Source organism: Drosophila bipectinata, chromosome 2L (assembly GCF_030179905.1).
Source record: "Drosophila bipectinata strain 14024-0381.07 chromosome 2L, DbipHiC1v2, whole genome shotgun sequence".
NCBI classification, from domain to species: Eukaryota; Metazoa; Arthropoda; class Insecta; order Diptera; family Drosophilidae; genus Drosophila; species Drosophila bipectinata.
Genome location: NC_091736.1, coordinates 11,042,785 through 11,060,147, shown reverse-complemented (window position 1 = coordinate 11,060,147; position 17,363 = coordinate 11,042,785). Strand labels below are relative to the sequence as shown.

General features: G+C 40.7%; 3 protein-coding genes across 6 annotated transcripts in view; 1 reads left to right on the top strand and 2 right to left on the bottom strand.

Moving 5' to 3' along the window:
- The window catches only part of LOC108126926 (uncharacterized), a 31,369-nt gene extending 23,494 nt beyond the window's left edge, over positions 1-7,875 (bottom strand). Inside the window, exon 1 of one of the 2 annotated variants that reach the window (XM_017243701.3) lies at positions 7,401-7,875. The gene's annotated coding sequence lies outside the window, so the exon portion shown is untranslated. The remainder of the gene's footprint in view (positions 1-7,400) is intronic. The other variant, XM_070277123.1, reaches the window with a different exon arrangement.
- A 2,803-nt stretch (positions 7,876-10,678) lies between these two features.
- Nos (Nitric oxide synthase) overlaps positions 10,679-17,363 on the bottom strand; it is a 34,959-nt gene continuing 28,274 nt past the window's right edge. Inside the window, exons 15-19 of the mRNA XM_017243576.3 lie at positions 13,897-14,236; positions 12,364-13,506; positions 12,151-12,275; positions 11,442-11,508; positions 10,679-11,231 (exon numbers count right to left, since the gene is read on the bottom strand). Of these exons, the coding sequence (XP_017099065.2) occupies positions 11,124-11,231; positions 11,442-11,508; positions 12,151-12,275; positions 12,364-13,506; positions 13,897-14,236 (1,783 nt within the window). The 3' untranslated portion in view covers positions 10,679-11,123. The remainder of the gene's footprint in view (positions 11,232-11,441; positions 11,509-12,150; positions 12,276-12,363; positions 13,507-13,896; positions 14,237-17,363) is intronic.
- Positions 15,311-16,638, top strand: LOC108126846 (mitochondrial uncoupling protein 4-like). Of its 3 annotated transcripts, none has more exons than XM_017243579.3 (3): positions 15,311-15,352; positions 15,428-16,100; positions 16,171-16,638. In XM_017243579.3, exons 2-3 carry the CDS (start codon positions 15,458-15,460, stop codon positions 16,530-16,532), a joined length of 1,005 nt encoding a protein of 334 aa, XP_017099068.2. In that variant the 5' UTR covers positions 15,311-15,352; positions 15,428-15,457; the 3' UTR covers positions 16,533-16,638. The 3 variants fall into 3 exon arrangements, with proteins under 3 accessions (XP_017099068.2, XP_070133443.1, XP_070133445.1); XM_070277344.1 differs by lacking the exon at positions 15,311-15,352 and having other exon boundaries at positions 15,623-15,763; positions 15,817-16,100; XM_070277342.1 differs by lacking the exon at positions 15,311-15,352 and having other exon boundaries at positions 15,359-16,100; positions 16,171-16,637.

Genomic DNA, 17,363 nt, shown 5'->3' with positions numbered 1-17,363 from the left:
TTTTCAATTTTAAAAATTGTATTTGTAGAGTATTTGATAACTTCTTTTATAGCCTTGACGTTTTGTTAAGCAGGCTCTTTCAATGCATTGGTAGCATCCATTGGCTGGATGTCTTTGCCTTTATGAAGCTGTAGCCTGGCATCTTCATCACCACCACATCATTATCATCCTCTTCCTGGGCAACAGAAGAATCTTCAGGAGCAGAACGTGGTACGTTGACCGCTCGGAATGTTGATTCATCTTCTTGGGCATAACTGCTGCCAGTTTCCACGGACTACTCTCTGCTTTTTTTTCGATTTTTGTTTTATAACTCCACTTGCTCTTTTATGTCAATCAGCATGCAGCTTCTGCCCAGTGGCATGCTGCTTCTGCTCCGCGTTTATGGGCCATCATCGTCATCATCTGGCTGTAGCCATGGGCCAATGGTTGCATCTATTTTTAGTGGGGCACATGCCCGGCTCTATTCTATTCCTGACTCGTTCAGTATGTTAGATCTCCATGTTGGGGCTCTCCTCTATTATTGCCATAATAAGCGAAAATTGCCCTTAAGTGGCTGGCAATGGCAAGCTTTGGTCCTATAATGCATTCTTCTTTATTTTTAGCACGATCTTAGCCTGTCTGGGCCGCTTACATGAATAATTATAAGCTTATATAGGTGCCTGATCGGAGTTGATAATTGTGAAAAGTGCGCATAGTGCAACTTAATTGCATTTAAATGGCCTGAGGTGTGGTCACAGAACTACCTTCATATCTAGTATCTTAGAAAAATTGAGACCAATATCATGCACGGTTACCCTATCTTTTCCCATGGCCTCTCCACCTAGTTATATTTCGTATTTGGCCCTCTATTTGGCCAACTGTCATTAGCAATTCAGATAATCAATGAAACACTTTTGGGCAAAACAAAACATATTCGTAACAAAAGATATGGGATTGTAAGCAATGTTAATTTGACAGCCGGCGGCAATTGATTTCCCCCTCGATCTGCCAAACACACGCACATTGATTGAAGGGTCATTACAGGGTTATACATATCAGGAGGAAGTCCAGACCCACCAGATGACCTCACACGCTCTCGGTTTTATTTATTCTATTTCCGATTTTAATTGTCGATACTGGCCGTGTTGTTATCTTCTGTGTAACCTCCCCTTGATTAACCATAATCGACCCTGTTTCCAGCACGTGACTTGTTTTGGTAATTGCCAAAAAAAAAAGTGGGTATATTTTTCGCTTATTTAATGTGCCTGCCAAAATTGGATAACAGTGTAAGCTCGGCTATAAATTGGCCAATATAATTATTTGCTACGAATTTAATTTACCAACTGACCCATATTCTAAATGGTATAATTTGTTTACTTTTTTGCTAGATTCGCATTCGCAATGATCCTGCCTCTGAACCAAGACATTAAAACTTTTTCAGTAACTTAAGACCCATTTAATGTGAGTCAAAAAGTCAATAAACCCAAACGTGTATCTTCTTCCTGCTGTTCAGCGAAAAAGCGAAACAAAAAAAAAAACAAAAGTGGAGCAACAAAAACCTGTCACGTACAACAAAAGTGCATTCACATTTTGAAAGTCAAAGCGGCAGAGGGAACTTTTTGTATTCGTATCTTTGTATCTTCGATGAAGTAGCTACCACCCCTGACTGCCATACATTCAGATACATTTCTATCTTAAAGCTGTATCCCCAGCCTCAGGCCATCGCTGGCAACTTTCGTTGTTGGCCAAAGACAAATTCAGTCAATTACTTCATTATGCGTTGAGGTTTTTTCGGTTCAGGCTCAGACACCCACCTTGCCACCCCAGACATCCAGCCTCCAAGGAGTCCTTGGGGTCGTCCTTTCTCGGCTGTCGGCCTGCTGTCGTCTGTCATCAGGTGAAAGGCAAATAAAACGTCAATTTGTATCGCCAGTTGTGTCCTTTTCTTATTATTCATATGCATATTACACATTCAGAATTCTGAATTCAGATTTCGGAATTTATTCAGGCCCTCGGCACAACCAACCACAACCTTTTTGTGTCAATAATCATTTACATGTTTATCTAATTTGGACGGATTTTTACTGCCACTTTTCCTTGGCCATCAACTTGAACTTGGAGTGAAAACGTAAGGCGAGAAATTCAATTATTACCGCTGAATGTGGGCCATGGCATACATTTACAGATACAGATTGCAGATACTTTTTTTTTTTTTTTGCGATTTTGCCTTGCAACCGGGACAATTTTCGAATCTCTTCCACAACTTCCCTGGTTGCCAGGCCAAAACGGGTTGATGACCAAGCCACAAAAATGTTCACTACAAGTTGTAAAGCGGCCAACAAAAATATTACAAGAAAAAAGTGAAAAAACCTAAAAACAAAAATCAACCAGAGACCCAATGCCAATGAAACGAGCAAAGGCGGCAACTTTGTTGCTGTTGCTGCTGCCTGTCATCGACGTCACATTGCAAGTGTTATGGCAGCAATTATTGTTGTTTCCGTATGCGAATTTTCATTTTGACAGTTCAAAAGCAACTGAACAGAGAGGATACTGGATGTTTCCTGAATTATTCTTGGCTGGATGGATGCACACAAAGCATGAAATCGATAAAGTTATTTTCCAACTCGGATGGATAAATTGTGAACAGGATATGCAAAAATATGAATGTCTTTTCTGAAGACATGTGTTTTGAAGTCTTAGAAATGGTTAACATTTGGTCATAAAGTTTCTTAGTGTATTAAGACTTTAAAGTCCATTGATATTCCTATTCCAAGCTAACATTTTCAGACTGTTAATAAAATCTATAAGCAAGGAATATACAATAGATTTGTTTTTGGAAAATGTCCAATAAATACAAGACCTATTAATTTACATTTATTCTTGCATTTGCATCTAATATATAATTTCTATCTAATTTCTTAATAATTTCTATATTGAAGTACAATATTATTTCTTCAATCCAATAGTATCATCAAAACATATCCTTTATCTATCATCTACCGACAATATCTCTATCCTGAAGTATCTCGCTGTCAGCAGCACGCTGGGACTAACCAAGACAAGAAGTTTAAAATGTTTGCTCTGCATTTTCGCTGTCTATAACCCGAGATTGGTAAGACTGACAAAGACCCGAATCGATGGCCAATTCGGCTGAGTCGAGCTGTGGGGGGTCCTTCACTTCTGGCAAGAGGGGCTGGCTGTCTAAACGCCTCCGAATTTTGCGCTGATTTGACACAAAAATTTGACGTAAAGTAGTTGACGCTTTGGTGCTTTGTAGTCGCTGGCTCAAAATGCAAATTGTGCATGAATATTCGTCCCATCCCCACCCATGATGAACCAGGAAAGGTTTCTGTTTACGCTTGTTTTGCTATAACTACAATTTGGGGTCGAGCGGTGGGGCGGTTGGCAAAGGGTTGGCGTTGTTTTGGGCCAGCTTGAAAGTTTTTCCCCGGCCCTGTTATAAATTTTGTATCCCCCCAGATACTTACAACAATTTTGTGGCACTTTGCCTACATGTGGATGCTATGGTAACAAAAAAATGAAGAAAAACAGAAGAAAAAACACCGAAAATCAACAACTTGCAATGCAGAGAATTTGAACTCAGAACTCGGCTTGAAGTTTTTGCCGGAAAAGTTTACTGCAAGTAATGATTGTCAAGAGAATTCTTTGGTTCTTTGGTATATTCGATACAAAATGAGCAAAACTATTAGTGGTAGTTGAAAGACCTACATAGTTTATTAATTTGTTCATGTCAGTATAAGGCTATAAGGCATAATAGCCTAGTCATCCAGTCTAAAATGTCTTAACCAAAAACGAGGTTAACACTTGCTTCCTGAATCATCGAGCTTTTTCCCCGCCACCTGTCTGATAAATTCGCACATGTTTCTGGGCCTTTATCTTCTCATATATTTTATGTCCCCAACTGACATTGATTAACCAAAATATCACGCCTTAGCGCTAATTGAACATTTAGCTTAATGGGAAATCATAAATTGCCCGAATATGTTTAGCGCAAAACAATTCCTGCGAAACAATTTCACAATTGTTTAGGGCCCCAGCTTAATTTTAAATATTTTTGTTTCTAAAAAAAAGCGAAAAAAAAAAAATTAATTAAAATAACACGTACGAAGGTGGAGCCTTCTGGTAGCCATTTATTGAATTTTTGGCGGAATTTTCAATGCTGTTCAAATGGCGCCACTTTGCCGTGTAAATTGTTGCGCATTTTATTGGCCAAACACATATTTTGGCCAGAATGGGATATTCGATATCAAGATGATCTAAGCCGACACCACAGTTCCAAAAATAAAATGCATGGCATACCCATCTTCTTGACGATGAAATGTTTTGATGTTTTTATTATGATTTTCGATTTGGCAAACAGAAATATGGTTTGGGAAACTGGTTTCGGCCAAAAAAAATGTATAAACAAAGCCCGGCTAGATGGAATTGTGAAATTTGTTGCCGGAGTTCACGTGTACCCCTCATACTATTGGGTATTGGATATTCATGGTTTTCAGACGAATCTTCCGAAAGTTTTTCTGCGAATTTTTGCACTTGCTTTAAGGGTTTTTCCTGTCAATTGGCCTTAACGAGCCAGCTGGATGATTCAGCCAGAATGGCATTAAGTTATGACCGGAAACTAAATAGGTCTGGTTAGGTCAGGGCCACTTTTTGTTCTCCGCTTAATTGCAAGCTTTATTGTAAATTGTTGCATGTTTACCCTACCCATAGTGATGCACCATAATGTAAACAAATAAATAAATAAATTAAATTTGTCTGAAGTTATTGGCATATAGAGTCGGGCATTTTTGGGCGCTATCATCGTGACTGTTTATTTTCGTTTCATTAAAAGTTTGCATTTATTTATTTTGCTTTTGGGGCAACAGTTGTTTTTATGACTCTCCGCTGGCCGGGCCAAAATGTACTTTACTTTTTGCGTTTAAGCCAAATTGTATGAACTTCAAGTAAATTAAGGCAGCTGGGCATACATATAGTATTCGGCCATTTGGAATGAAAAATTCATTTCCTGGTAAACAATAAGTAATAAATTAATTTATTTAACATTTGGCGAGTATGATGCACTGGAGACTAAATCAATTTCTCACTTATGTTTGTTTATGGGGGGCTTAAATGCTCATAACGAGTTTATGTTTTCACTTTTTATACGTTTTTATGAGATGGGCAATTAATAAAAAGTTATGCATGTGGGCTGAGCCGTACGGCTTAGTGCAGCAGAGCTATTTATTTCAACTGGTTCGGTAAGAGGTTTTGGCTTAAAAATGCTCAATTGCTTAGCCATGCAGGCCATGTTCCAAGCCAGGCCACGCAATGTGTGCAAAAAGTTGGTAGTCGACTACCAGCAGCAATTCAAATTCAAAACATTTGGCGTTTCATTCATAAAAAATTCACAAATATTTTCTTTGGTTTTTTTTTTGGACATATCGAAGATGTGTACGAATTTGTTGGCATCGGTCTGGGTTTTATTGTCTGTCTGCACTACTTTAAATGGGTCCACGTGCCAGGTTTCTAGAGAAGAGGGGCTGGAGGGCCCCGGCCGTCATTCCACCGCCCTGGCCAACATGCTGGTAATGAGCCTTTTTGAAATGCGTTAAATGATTTTTTGCACTTTGCCACTTCTTTCTTGGCCGCCTTGTATTGTCTTGGCCGTTTTGCAAGCCATGTTTGATTTGTTTGGCTTGCCTGCCTTTTAATATTTGCCTATGAATGAAGTATATTTATAGCAGTCACGGTTATTTATTTTTCAATTTTTTTTTTGTTTACTTGACTTTTTGCTATTTGCGATGGCAGAAGCGCACTTTGCCATGCAGGAAGTTGCTAATAACATATTCCAATCATTATTAAAAGGGGTCTCTTCATAATGATTTAATAAGGATATCGGAAATAGCTCTAGGTAGATCATACTTGTGTTCTAAAGAATTTAACAAGGTGCTTGTGAACACGTGAATGGCATATATCTGTTCTAAAGAGAAAATTCAGAACAAAACATCGTCGAACTATCATTGTCGGAGCATATTGCTTAATCTCACGTAACAGAAATTATTCTATAATAATTCCAGCTTGCCCCTACGCGGTCGGACAAAAGATTTTGCCTGCATTTAGATGTATGATTTATATTTATTTTTGTACTCAAGTCAAGCCATCACACAATTCATTTAAATTGGCCATCCATCCTTGGCCTTGAACCGCGGGCATTAGTACGCCAAAGTTAATAATTTAAATCAACTAATTGTTAGCCATAATAAACAAATTTATTTACGGCGCCTGACGAGCTGCGAAAACTGTGTTTTTTTTTCTGTCGAGAATCGACTCTTAAATCCGACGCTTAATTTGCAAAGAATCCCCGAAAAGCAAACAGCGGATGAATGTGCCAAAAATTGTATTGAGGAAAAAGATTTCAATACAATACTGTGGCTGTCGTCTGGAATTAACACGCTATAGAAGCTGTCCAAAAAAAAAAAAAACGAGAAAAACCCACAAGAAAAGTTCACAAGCCATGGCTAAAAAGGTAGACACGCGTGGCATGCCATTTGTTTATTGTTGATTTAGTTGTTGTATTTTGTTGCCGGATAGCCCAGCAACAATGCCATTAAGCTTAATGTTTATTATCTATACAACAAGCCTACATGAAACGGCCAAACGGCAGGCGGCACTTGGTGGCAGTCGGCTTTTTCGAAAAAATTGTGACAAGTAGCAATGAACCTTGTAAGGTCTGGGCTGCCAACAAGCCTGCATAGTGTATTATTATGTATTTCATATGGCCCACAATGGCAACTGCAGCTTCATAGTCTCATAAACAAAGTCTCTCATAAATTTTAAATTGATTTCAAACACCTGTAATCGTTAAAATCAGCACTTAGTTACTGAATTATTATTATTTTTTAAAAGCGAATATAAAAAAAAGAAATACACAAATTTAAAAAAAAAAATATGTAGTTGAAGAGCGTTGTCAAGTGTTCCGTAAAAAATACCAAACAGGTAACTGAACTGTGTTTATTAAGCAAAGACAACACTTGAACACCTTTTAAATCGGAATTAACCAGAAGTAGTGGTGTTCGAACAGCTTCATTCACTTCAAAAGAACTGTTAGTAAACAGATTTCGAGTATTCCAAGGAAAGCTGATCAGTTCAAGATCTCGACACTTAAAAACATGCATACTTTTTATAGTTATGTCTGATGTCTGATAAAAGCTAAAGTTTAAGAGTCATATTTTGGCGCAATTCTTTCCTAGCCATCGCTAGGCGAAACATTTCTTGTTCAATAATTTCACTCTTGGCAACCGACAATCAACAACTTGGCCATCAGTCTTGTTGTTATCGTAATTTGTTATAAGTGTCTCCTAGTTTTTTTTTTTTTGGTTGGTTGTAACCAACAAACACCCCCACCAACATACAAAACTTACATTTTGTAGCCGAAACAAGCCGAAAAGAAAAATTTTTGTTATTTCGCGCTTTTTGGTTTGGATGGCGCGCAGTGGGCTTAAAGAAATATTTTCTGATTATCGACGATCCGTTGCTGCTATTTAGCCGTGGTTTTTTTTTTTTGCTTCGCTTTTGGCCTTACCCACGTTTCTTTTGCGTTTTTTTTATATTTGGATTTTATTTTTATTTTTTCTTGATTTTTTTTCGCTTTTTTTTCAAATATGTATATGTTATGTTTTAGTGCTTTTCCAATTTCTTATTCACTTCATGTCTGCGCCAGCACACAATCACACACACTCTGAGCCACACTCGAGCCACTCTCGGGCCAGCATAGGGAATACGCACTGTGGCAAGCTTATAATTTTTTTTTTCTTCGATATTCACCCAGGGCGCTTAGATGATTTTCAACCGCGACGTCAACGTTGAGCGCTCGAAATCTCGTTACTAACTAAAATAAACGAAGCGCGGTCCGACAAAAAAATCGACACCAGCAGAGTCGCGATGTTTGTTGTTATTGTTGTTATTATTGTTGCTGATATTGTTGTTGTTGTTTTTGTTGTTGTTGTCGGTTACCAAGCTTACCTCTCTCACACATACAGCCGCATTGCATGCACGCTTCGGCTTCGTACGGCGGAAAGTTCAAGTCGCAATGTTAGGCTTGAGCAGTGATGGCCGGTCGGCCATTTTGTGGCTAGCTTAGAGCTGCGTAATATATATTTTAGGGCTAGATAAGATAGTAAATAAAAGGGATAGTTAGAAAGAAGAATAAAGTTAAATTTTAAATTAAATAAACATTAGTATTTTTTTAGCTATGTACACCTTTTTTTTTTTTGCGTAAAGTATTGTTTAAAAAGGTTTATCTATTCTATCTATCTTATATCTATTTTTAATAAACTATAGTGTAAAAATGTTAATTAGTTAATACAGGTGTCAATTTTTGTTCAAGAAGAATACTTAAATATATATATATTTTAAAGTATTATAATATTAACATAATAATAATTATAAATTATTAATTTATTATCTTCAGAATTTCAGAATCTTTAATAATCTCAATTTCAATGAAAATACATAATACATAATAATAACTGTCGGAATATATTTAGCTTTATTTTGCTTTTGATTCTGGCTCATTACTGGCTTTAAGCCATCTTTCCAGCCCAAGATATCAGGCAGCGTATTTTAAATTGTTGCTGATTTATTCGCAACATGTTGCTACCGCTGGAAAGCAGCAACATTTTTATGATAATTTATTAATCATAAATACGTTTTAGGCATAGCTTAATATAATTAGAATATCCTAAGCAAATACTGGCTTTCACAAAAAGAGCCTGCTTCCGTAGACAAAATGTGAGAAATTCCAATTTCCCCGCTTGGTTGCCGCTTTGCGCCTTTTCGGGCTTTTATTGACCATATTGTGTGAGCCCCCCATCTGTGTTGCCAACGGCTGCTGGATGCTGGATGCTAGATGCTGTTTTCTGACTGATGACGTCTAATTTTTTCCCGAACTCGTTTGCTTACTCACACACAAAATTATGTCAGGAATGTCGGTGGGACCTGGGCTATCTAAGCGGCCCGGCGTGCCGGTTGTTGTTGCCTCTCTGAGGTTGCCCCGGCGATGTTGGCGTTGAAAGTCGGTTGATTAATTGGGAATTGGGGAATGCCGGGCTGTTAGTGTGTTAGTGTGTTTCTGTGTATTTGTTAACCAGAGCAAAAGCCGGTTAACATTTTGGAAACAGAGGCGCGTGCCAATGCCTTGAAGGTGAAGTTAAATCCCTCTTCTGCCGCAGGCATTCCAAGTTGGTCAAGAGAACTGCATTCCAGCTGTTAATCGGGGCTTATCCCGCACAATTAACTGAAGACCCTTAGCTGCTGACTCACGGTTCTGGGTAAACAAAAAAAATGATCAGGTGATTTCATTTTAAGTGTCGAAAACCCCCAATAAGCCATTGACATCGGTTTACGACAATTTCTGCAGAGTTTTACAATCCCAGGTTTTTTTTATTATAGAGTCAGCATGTCCACTTACCTTGCTAATCATCATAGTCGTTCTAAATTTCATCAGAAATCAATGCAAAGTGCAATGTTTTAATTTTTGGGCCACGCGACTTTATCAATTTCCACCGAATTGGCAAAAATTTGGCAAGGCAGCAAAAGTTCAGTGATTTGTAGAAATCGTGTTCAATTTCGCCTGCCTGATGAAAATGTATACTTTTTTAAAATATTATCCAATAGATACAATTAATGCCATGCTTGGAAAAATTGGATAAACTCAAAAATTTCACCTCCCCATGAGGCCTCTCTATTAAGCCTTTTGATTTCAATTTCCTATGCAATATCTTTCAGTTTCCTGTGTCTCTGCCAATGACATGTGTCAAAGCCAGAAATATGAGAACGGACCGAGCTGATTGAAAGAGATACGCGTGCTCTGTCTTAATACAAAAAACGTAAAAAATATACAGTGAAAAATGTCAATCAGAAGTCAAACCGCGACCACTCACGGTCATAGAAATTTCCGCTGAAAAAAGCTTAAAAAAACAACATCCATTTCCCGCTAAAAATTTCAATTTGTCTTTGAGAACATTATGGTATCAGGAAAAACCTAGTTAAAGGAATGAGCAAAAAGTTTTCCCCGTTTGAACAAATGGGAAAAGTTAAATATTTTTCTAAAGGAAACGTTTTCATTCATATGGTAAATACCCCGGCAGTCGGTGGCGAAAAAAACAAATAAAACAGAAGCCAAGCGAGAGCTCACAATTCAATTTCAGCATTGAAATCGGATACTCCAAGAGGCGGGATGGTGGGTTGGTGGATTGGTGGGCTGGTCGGTTAGCGGTGAACCCCTTTTGTATCTAGAATCTAGATGTTTAGAATTTCGCACAAGGTAGTAGTACTACCTACTACAAATCTGTTAACGCTTGGAAACCGCAGACAGCCACCGGAATGTTGGCGCAGCCGCAGCCACAGCTCCGTATCTCAAAATCTTCGGAAGCTTGGGATGCACAGGGGCACCAGATAACAAAGTATATACTCTAATTGATTGAAAACGAGAATGTTTACCAAAACAAATATTATGGTTTTTATCTACAGAAAGGTAACCATTTCCTATGAATCATATATAAGACTGATGACAAAATATCCACTTCAGAATATTATACAAATTACGAAAGGTACCACTGTAAACTCAAAAGCACGGAAGGTAAAAAATATATATAAGCTTGGCATTGTCAATCTGATATTATTCCCTTTCGCGGTAGAGAACTCGTCGGCAGACAAAAAAAAAGGGAAATGAGTATTTATTTTATAAATTGCATTTTCTGCACAATTTGCCAAGAGAAATCAATTGGCCCGCATTCCACTTTCCTTTCAGACGGTTTAAGCCGCTTAGCCCCACGGCCATTGCTGGAAATGCCAGAATTGGAAATGCCATTTGACTAATCCACTGTTTATGTTTCTTTTTTGGAATTCGTTTATTTGAAATATATTCAACACTTAGAATTTTTTGATTTCTGATTTGATTTGTACAGGAGAATCAATAATAAAATGTAATATCTTTTAAATGTTATTTATATGTATAAGTAATGAACAAAGCGATAATATTTAATTGCTTTTAAGTGTGAAAGAAATAAAAGTTAAATGTATTTGGTATTCGTCAGTTATTTAAAAATATCATCTTTAATATTTTGATTAGTGCGTTGAAGCCATTATGGCTGCGAGGCCATGCGGATCCTGGCCGTGGCCCTCGACTTGGTGTGTATCTCGGCCGTTCTCAGTGTGATGCCAAAGATGTCCTCGTGGTAACGACTCTCGTCCTGCAAGAATACATAGAGCACATAGAGACACATTGTAGAATTGTAGCCATCAAATGTTTCCCCTCATATTACATACATTGTTCAAAACTAGACTATTTTTATGATGGCCAGAACACAAAAAAAAAGTGACTCATACGCCATGTGGGTGGAAATGCATTACTATCGGTATTTATAACCAAAGTCCTACTTTATCCCGCCAAGGATACTTACCCGCAGTGTGAGCAAAAATGTCTCGACTTCCGCCTCGGTTTTCTGCTCCTTGCCGGCAATGCACTTCCTGCCAAAAGAAAAATGAATATATAGAGAATCAAGTGTGTTGGCAAAATGCAGAAAAGCTGTGAAAAACTGTTTATTTATTCGCTCGGGGTTATTATGGGGATTGGGGCTGACTTTAACAAGCTAACAAAGTGGAAGAAGAATCTGAAAGATATAAGTAACCCTAAGGATATGCTTGATGCTTTATTACGATTTAATGTCCTTGTAATTATCCGAAAACCGAATATGATTCATAAGAAATTACCTCTAATTAGCAAAAGCAACAGATGAGGCACAGGCCGCATTATCTGCCCAGGTTTCAATTAAAATAAACCGCTTAAGATTAGTCTCGGCAATATGACCACCCGGATTGAAATCCTCCCTCAAGGACAGCGCCATTATGCAATATCCTGTGTGTGCTGGGATAGAGAAAGCCCGTATTTCACAATAAGGCACTTAATCAGGAGCTTTGAAAAAGTACGGCACCGAGTGGAGCAAAATATAAAAGCCAAACGATGGCAAAATAGCTGACCGCAAAGCATTAGAAAACAGAAAACTCCCAGCTGTGTGCCAGAGGTCACCGGAGGAGACTGGCAGGGCAGAGTCGGGGAAAAGAGCAGCAAATACACAAAGGCAATCAAACTGAAAGAAAAGCAAACCCCACCTGATGGTCTGGTACACATGCTCGGCCATTGTGACATCGCCGCAGACGTAGATGTGTCCTTTCTCCTGGACAATCAATTGGTACAACGAATCAAATTCCTGCTCAATCAGGTCCTGCACATATGTCTGAAATGCACAAAGCCAAATGGAAATACAAATCGTTTGTTTTAGTTTGAAAAAGTCTGTGATAAATCGGTTCCATGTTAAAGCTCACCTTTGGAATGGCCTGCTCGCGGGACAGAGCCAGGAAAACTCGATCTAGGATCTTCTCATTCTCTAGCAGCGCCTTCTCCTCGGCATACAAGTCCACATCCCGATTCCGACAGCCAAAGAAGAGCCACATTTTGGGCAACGGCAATACAGGATCTAATTCCCGAAGAACCTGAAACTCCTGCCAAAAGGATCGGAAGGGAGCAATTCCAGTGCCAGGGCCAATAAGGATGATGGGGCTACTTCGGTCGCTGGGCAGGTGGAAGCCCAGGGCACTGCGCACGAACATGAAGAGTTCATCGTCTGCCCGGAGGCCCGACAGGTAGTTGGAGCAGACGCCGTACCGCTCATCGCCCTCTCCGTCCTCGCATCGATACTTCACGATGGCCACTGTCAGGTGGATCTCGTCGCTCACCCGGCGAGGGGACGAGGAGATCGAGTAGAAGCGCGGCTGCAGCGGCGTCAGTTGGGCCAGGAGTAGCGGGGCTGGTGGTCGGCAGGAGGGGAACTCCTCCAGGACATCAAGCAGGTGGGGCAGGCGCCAGTGCCGCCAGTCCTCATATGCAGAGGAGTCATTCACGAGCAGCTCCAGTCGCTCTTTGTCCGCCACGTCGTCACAGAATCCCGATAGGAGGGTCAGCAGTTGTCGGGATGGCGGAGTGGTCAGATCAAAGAATCGGGAAAGCAAAATCCTTAAAGTATCTGGCGGAATTTTGTCATGTGGCTCCCAGCACTTGAATATCCCATTCGAGGTCTGCTTCTCCTTCAACAGCTGTAGCTGCAGTACCTCGTCGGGATTCTCAACACCCACCAGACGCTCCAGCAGTCCATTGACCAATTCAGCCCGGTTGGCGGGAAAGATGCCCACATGATCACCCGGTTCGTAGTCCAAGCCAGGAGCACAGATCTCCAGTAGCATCGTTGTCTTGGCTCCCTCACTCAGCCTGGTCAGGTTATGAGGCTGCGTCTTGATCTTGCAACAGTGAACCTTCTTGTTGTGGTACTTGGACAGACTGCTGTCCAGGGTGCCCTTGTTCACAGATGGCACCAGTCGTACTGTGTTTACGGTCAGGGAATCGTTTTGCAGCGCCAGGGAGGCATCCGTAAGACTCTCCTCGGGATCCAGGCAGAATGTTTCACAAGCAAGCTAAAGAAATTTTATTTTAAATAAATTTATTTATCAAAAAAGAGGTTATATTATCGTTATTTTAAATTATTACTAGGGTGGCGTATACGTAATATTTACTTTTCTTCGTGATTTTTGATTTATCTACTTAACAGTTCTTAACAACAATTTTTAAACTAATTTTGGCAACGTTTAAAAATTAAATTAATTTTTTTGAGATAACATTCAAGTGCATCTTGACCAACAAATTTTAAGGTTCCTCTACGTAGGTTAGCCTAGCCCACGTTGCGTATACGCACTGTTGGCTGCATGCCATCATCAACTCGAAATACTGCACATTTTTTTACTTTGCTAGGCTTTGATTTCGCAAGAAATTCCCACGCAAGTGTCTTTCTGCTTAACTGAACTCACCTTGAAAACCTCGGGCGCCCATTTCCGGAATGACTGCTCCTGGCCGCACATCTCGTCGCCGTAGGCCACCCTCAGCAGTCGCTCGCCACCCAGCTCGCCCAGGATGTTGTCCACATACTGGCCAAAGGCGCAGAAATTCGGATAGGCCGAGGAGCCCAGGGCGAAGACCGCAAACCTGACATTGGACAGGGGGCCGAAGGTCTCCTCGGTAAAGGTGTCGGAGGTGGAGCCCCGCAGCGAGTCCCAGCGGTCGATCTTCTTCACCTGTTGCAGTGGCAGCTTCATGAACTCCTGTCGTGAGCTGGCCTTCATGAAGGATTTCGAAGAGGACACGCCAATGCTATTTTTGTGTTTTTTTTTTTTTTGGGAAAAAGAAAACCAGAAAAGACAGAGTTTTGAAGAAAAATTCTTTGACAGCCTGAAAGTATGCAGCGAAATGCCTCCGTGTAAAAAAACAGTCCCAGAACACTCAAATTAAAATGGGGCTTGTTGCGATGACCCCTCCCAACCGCACCCCCTCCTGTGCTGCCCACTGATTCATATTTCACAAAGGATCTGAGCCCAGCAGAAAAAAGCAAGGGGCGTGGTCAAGGGCGGCTGTACAGGAACTAAACAATGAACAAAACACGCCAAAGGAGGCAACAATAAAAGGAAAGAAAAAGAGGCTGACAGCAAAGCATTTATTACGCTTGTCATTGAGATGTTGCAAGAAAAAAAATACTTACAAAAAATGTTCCAAAAATAAAGGACAAGAATTGTATTCTGTTTTCAAAGTATGTGTGTGTGTGTTTGAGGGAAATTCACTAAAAAAACGTAATCATCTGCTCGTCAGCAGCTCGTCAGTGAGGATATACATATGCCTTAAAATGTATATCCTTATATATATCCGTATATGAGTATAGTACGCCCCTGCAACTGCAGTTCTCCCCCTCATCCTATCCGCTGAGCGATGATTCAACAATGAACACTGGCAGTTTTTAAGGAAACCATCCAGAAAAACTGAAAAAAAAAGAATCCCCTTTCGGGCAGAGAGATGCCAACTGCAGCTGGCCATGGCCCGATCTCGGGGCCATCACGATGGCAGAGCGCGTTTAAAACTATTTGAGCTCCTGCTGCTCAACTTGGCTTTGGGTCAAAGTTTACGGCTTTGGCGGGGCTCGTAAAAACCTGTTGCCCCGGGCGGTGGGCCAAAGACCCATCACCAGTGGCTTACAAGTTGTAAGAGCTTGTTAACAGCTACCAATGGAGCCGACAGGGGGCAGGGATTACAAAAAGGATAAGACCACTATTCTAGTAGGGAGAACAATGCTTGCGGAGAAAGAATATTAAATTTTTACTCAAGGGGCTGAATAATAAAAAGATGGTTATCATTTTTGAGAAAATAGTCATCTTTTAATTTAACTTTAAAGTTCTGCTATAATTTGCTATTCGAAAATGTCCCCTTCTGTCAAATCAGGTATGCTCATTAATTTTTACATTAATTCCAAAATGTTGAAAATAATTTTCGTAAAAATTTGACGAAAATTAAAAGTCATAGGTATAGTCTATCGGACGAGAAGAGATGGCCCGGCTCACGGGTTTGCGAGGCACAGATCCAGAAGGCGAGTTCTTTCCGCCGAAGCTTCTGCGAGACCGCGACAGAAACAACTCCTATTTGGAGATCTATATGACCTCGTTTATTTGCGGCAGCAGTGCTGAACTGGCGACCTATCCGTTGGATTTGGTGAAGACCCGGATGCATATACAGGGATATTTTCCCGATCGACATGGTGTGGGCTATACGTACAGGAACGCTTGGGCGACCGCCAAGGGCGTCATCCTGGAGGAGGGCGTGATGAAACTATACGCCGGACTGTCTGCTCAGTTGGTGAGACAGATATTCTTTGGTGGGACAAAATTCATCATATACGACGCACTCAGCAAGAATCTGAGGACGCGTACCAAGGACAACAAGTTCCAAATCTCCTACTTTAACTCCTGCTTCTGCGCCGTCATGGCTGGCGGGGGCGCCAATCTCCTTACCGTGCCCACCGAGCTGTTCAAGATCCGGATGCAGATGGAAGCCAAGCGGCGGGCGGCCGGTCTTCCTCCGCGGATCAACAATGTCATTCACGGCCTGACCTCCACTGTACGAAGGAACGGATTTTATGGTCTGTGGGGTGGTGTTGGGCCCACCACCTGGCGCGGAGCACTGCACACTTTGGGTGAGCTTCTCCACGCTTTCTAAATGGTTTCTGCATTTAACATTTGTTTTCTTTTCAATAATCGTATAAGCCGATGTTGGGACCTACGATTTCTTCAAGCGATCGCTTATCAAGGTACTCGGGATTCCGGATAACCGGGGTATCCACTTTGTAGCCGCCTTGTTGTCCGGTATAGCGGTAGTTGTGCTAAGTAATCCGCCTGACGTGGTCCGGTCACGGGTGATGTTCCAGCCAAGAGACAAGCGTGGCCGGGGTCTTCACTTCAAGAACGGTCGGCAGTGCTTTATGCGTTTGATAAGGGAGGAAGGTATCATGGCCATGTACAAGGGCTGGCTTCCCTTCTGGCTACGCGTGGGTCCTTGGACATTCATATTTTGGTTTACATTCGAACACCTTCGAGGGAGACGCGGTGACCAACATCGCTACAATTGACAGTACCAGTGTGGTGTTTGGCAAAATTTTCGTAATTCGTTACTATGGGTTATAAGTCAAGGGTTTTTTCTAGAAGAGTTTATTAAAAAAGCACTAATATTTTTAAATTCTAATAATTTACTTTAAGCCAAGAAATGAATATTGCTTTCTCATGGAAACCTCAACAATCCCTTTGTAATTGTAAGTAACTATAATCCCATTCCAACTCTCATCGGAGGACTTATTGCAATTCATCATGACAAAAACAACTCATCAGCTCTCGTCTTGGCCAAGTTGTAAGCTGAGTGGCGCTTATCAGCTTAATCACACGCTCCTTAAAGCGAAAACAAGCCAAGAAACACAAACAGACTGACAATCCGGCTGAAAGCATCGCGTTTCTACACCGAGCTGGCGAAATCCCAAAGTGCAGCATTGCGTGAAAAGAGTGCTGTAATTTACAGTTGTACTGCCAAAAGGTGTGCTGAAATTAGGAGGGGAGAGGGGAGGGAGGGGAGGTAGGTAGAGGCAGGTGGAGGTGGCAGGTGGCAGAGCGAAACTACAAAACAGGTGGCCAGGGACGAAGGGCCAGACGGTGCAAATCCTGGGCAGCAGCATAATTAAAATGCTGCCAAGCTGCACCGAGAATTGGCTACTTTCGCGGCATTAGCACTACAAGAAATAACTTAAATGAATGCTTAAATATAAAATACTAAAAATTTCATATAACATATTGTTTTTTTAATTTAAGAATTTTATTTAAAATCATTTAAGCACCTTGAGTTACAATCTTTAATACAAAGACCTTGTACTCTTACTGACTGATCTTCATTCAAACTTTAATTCAATAATAAA

What these genes read in the sequence shown, in the direction of transcription:
- LOC108126846 (XM_017243579.3), top strand. Translation starts at nt 15,458, where the DNA reads ATGGCCCGGCTCACGGGTTTGCGAGGCACAGATCCAGAAGGCGAGTTC. An exon ending in CGGAGCACTGCACACTTTGG is followed by an intron (nt 16,101 to 16,170) that starts GTGAGCTTCTCC and finishes TAATCGTATAAG; the next exon opens with CCGATGTTGGGACCTACGAT.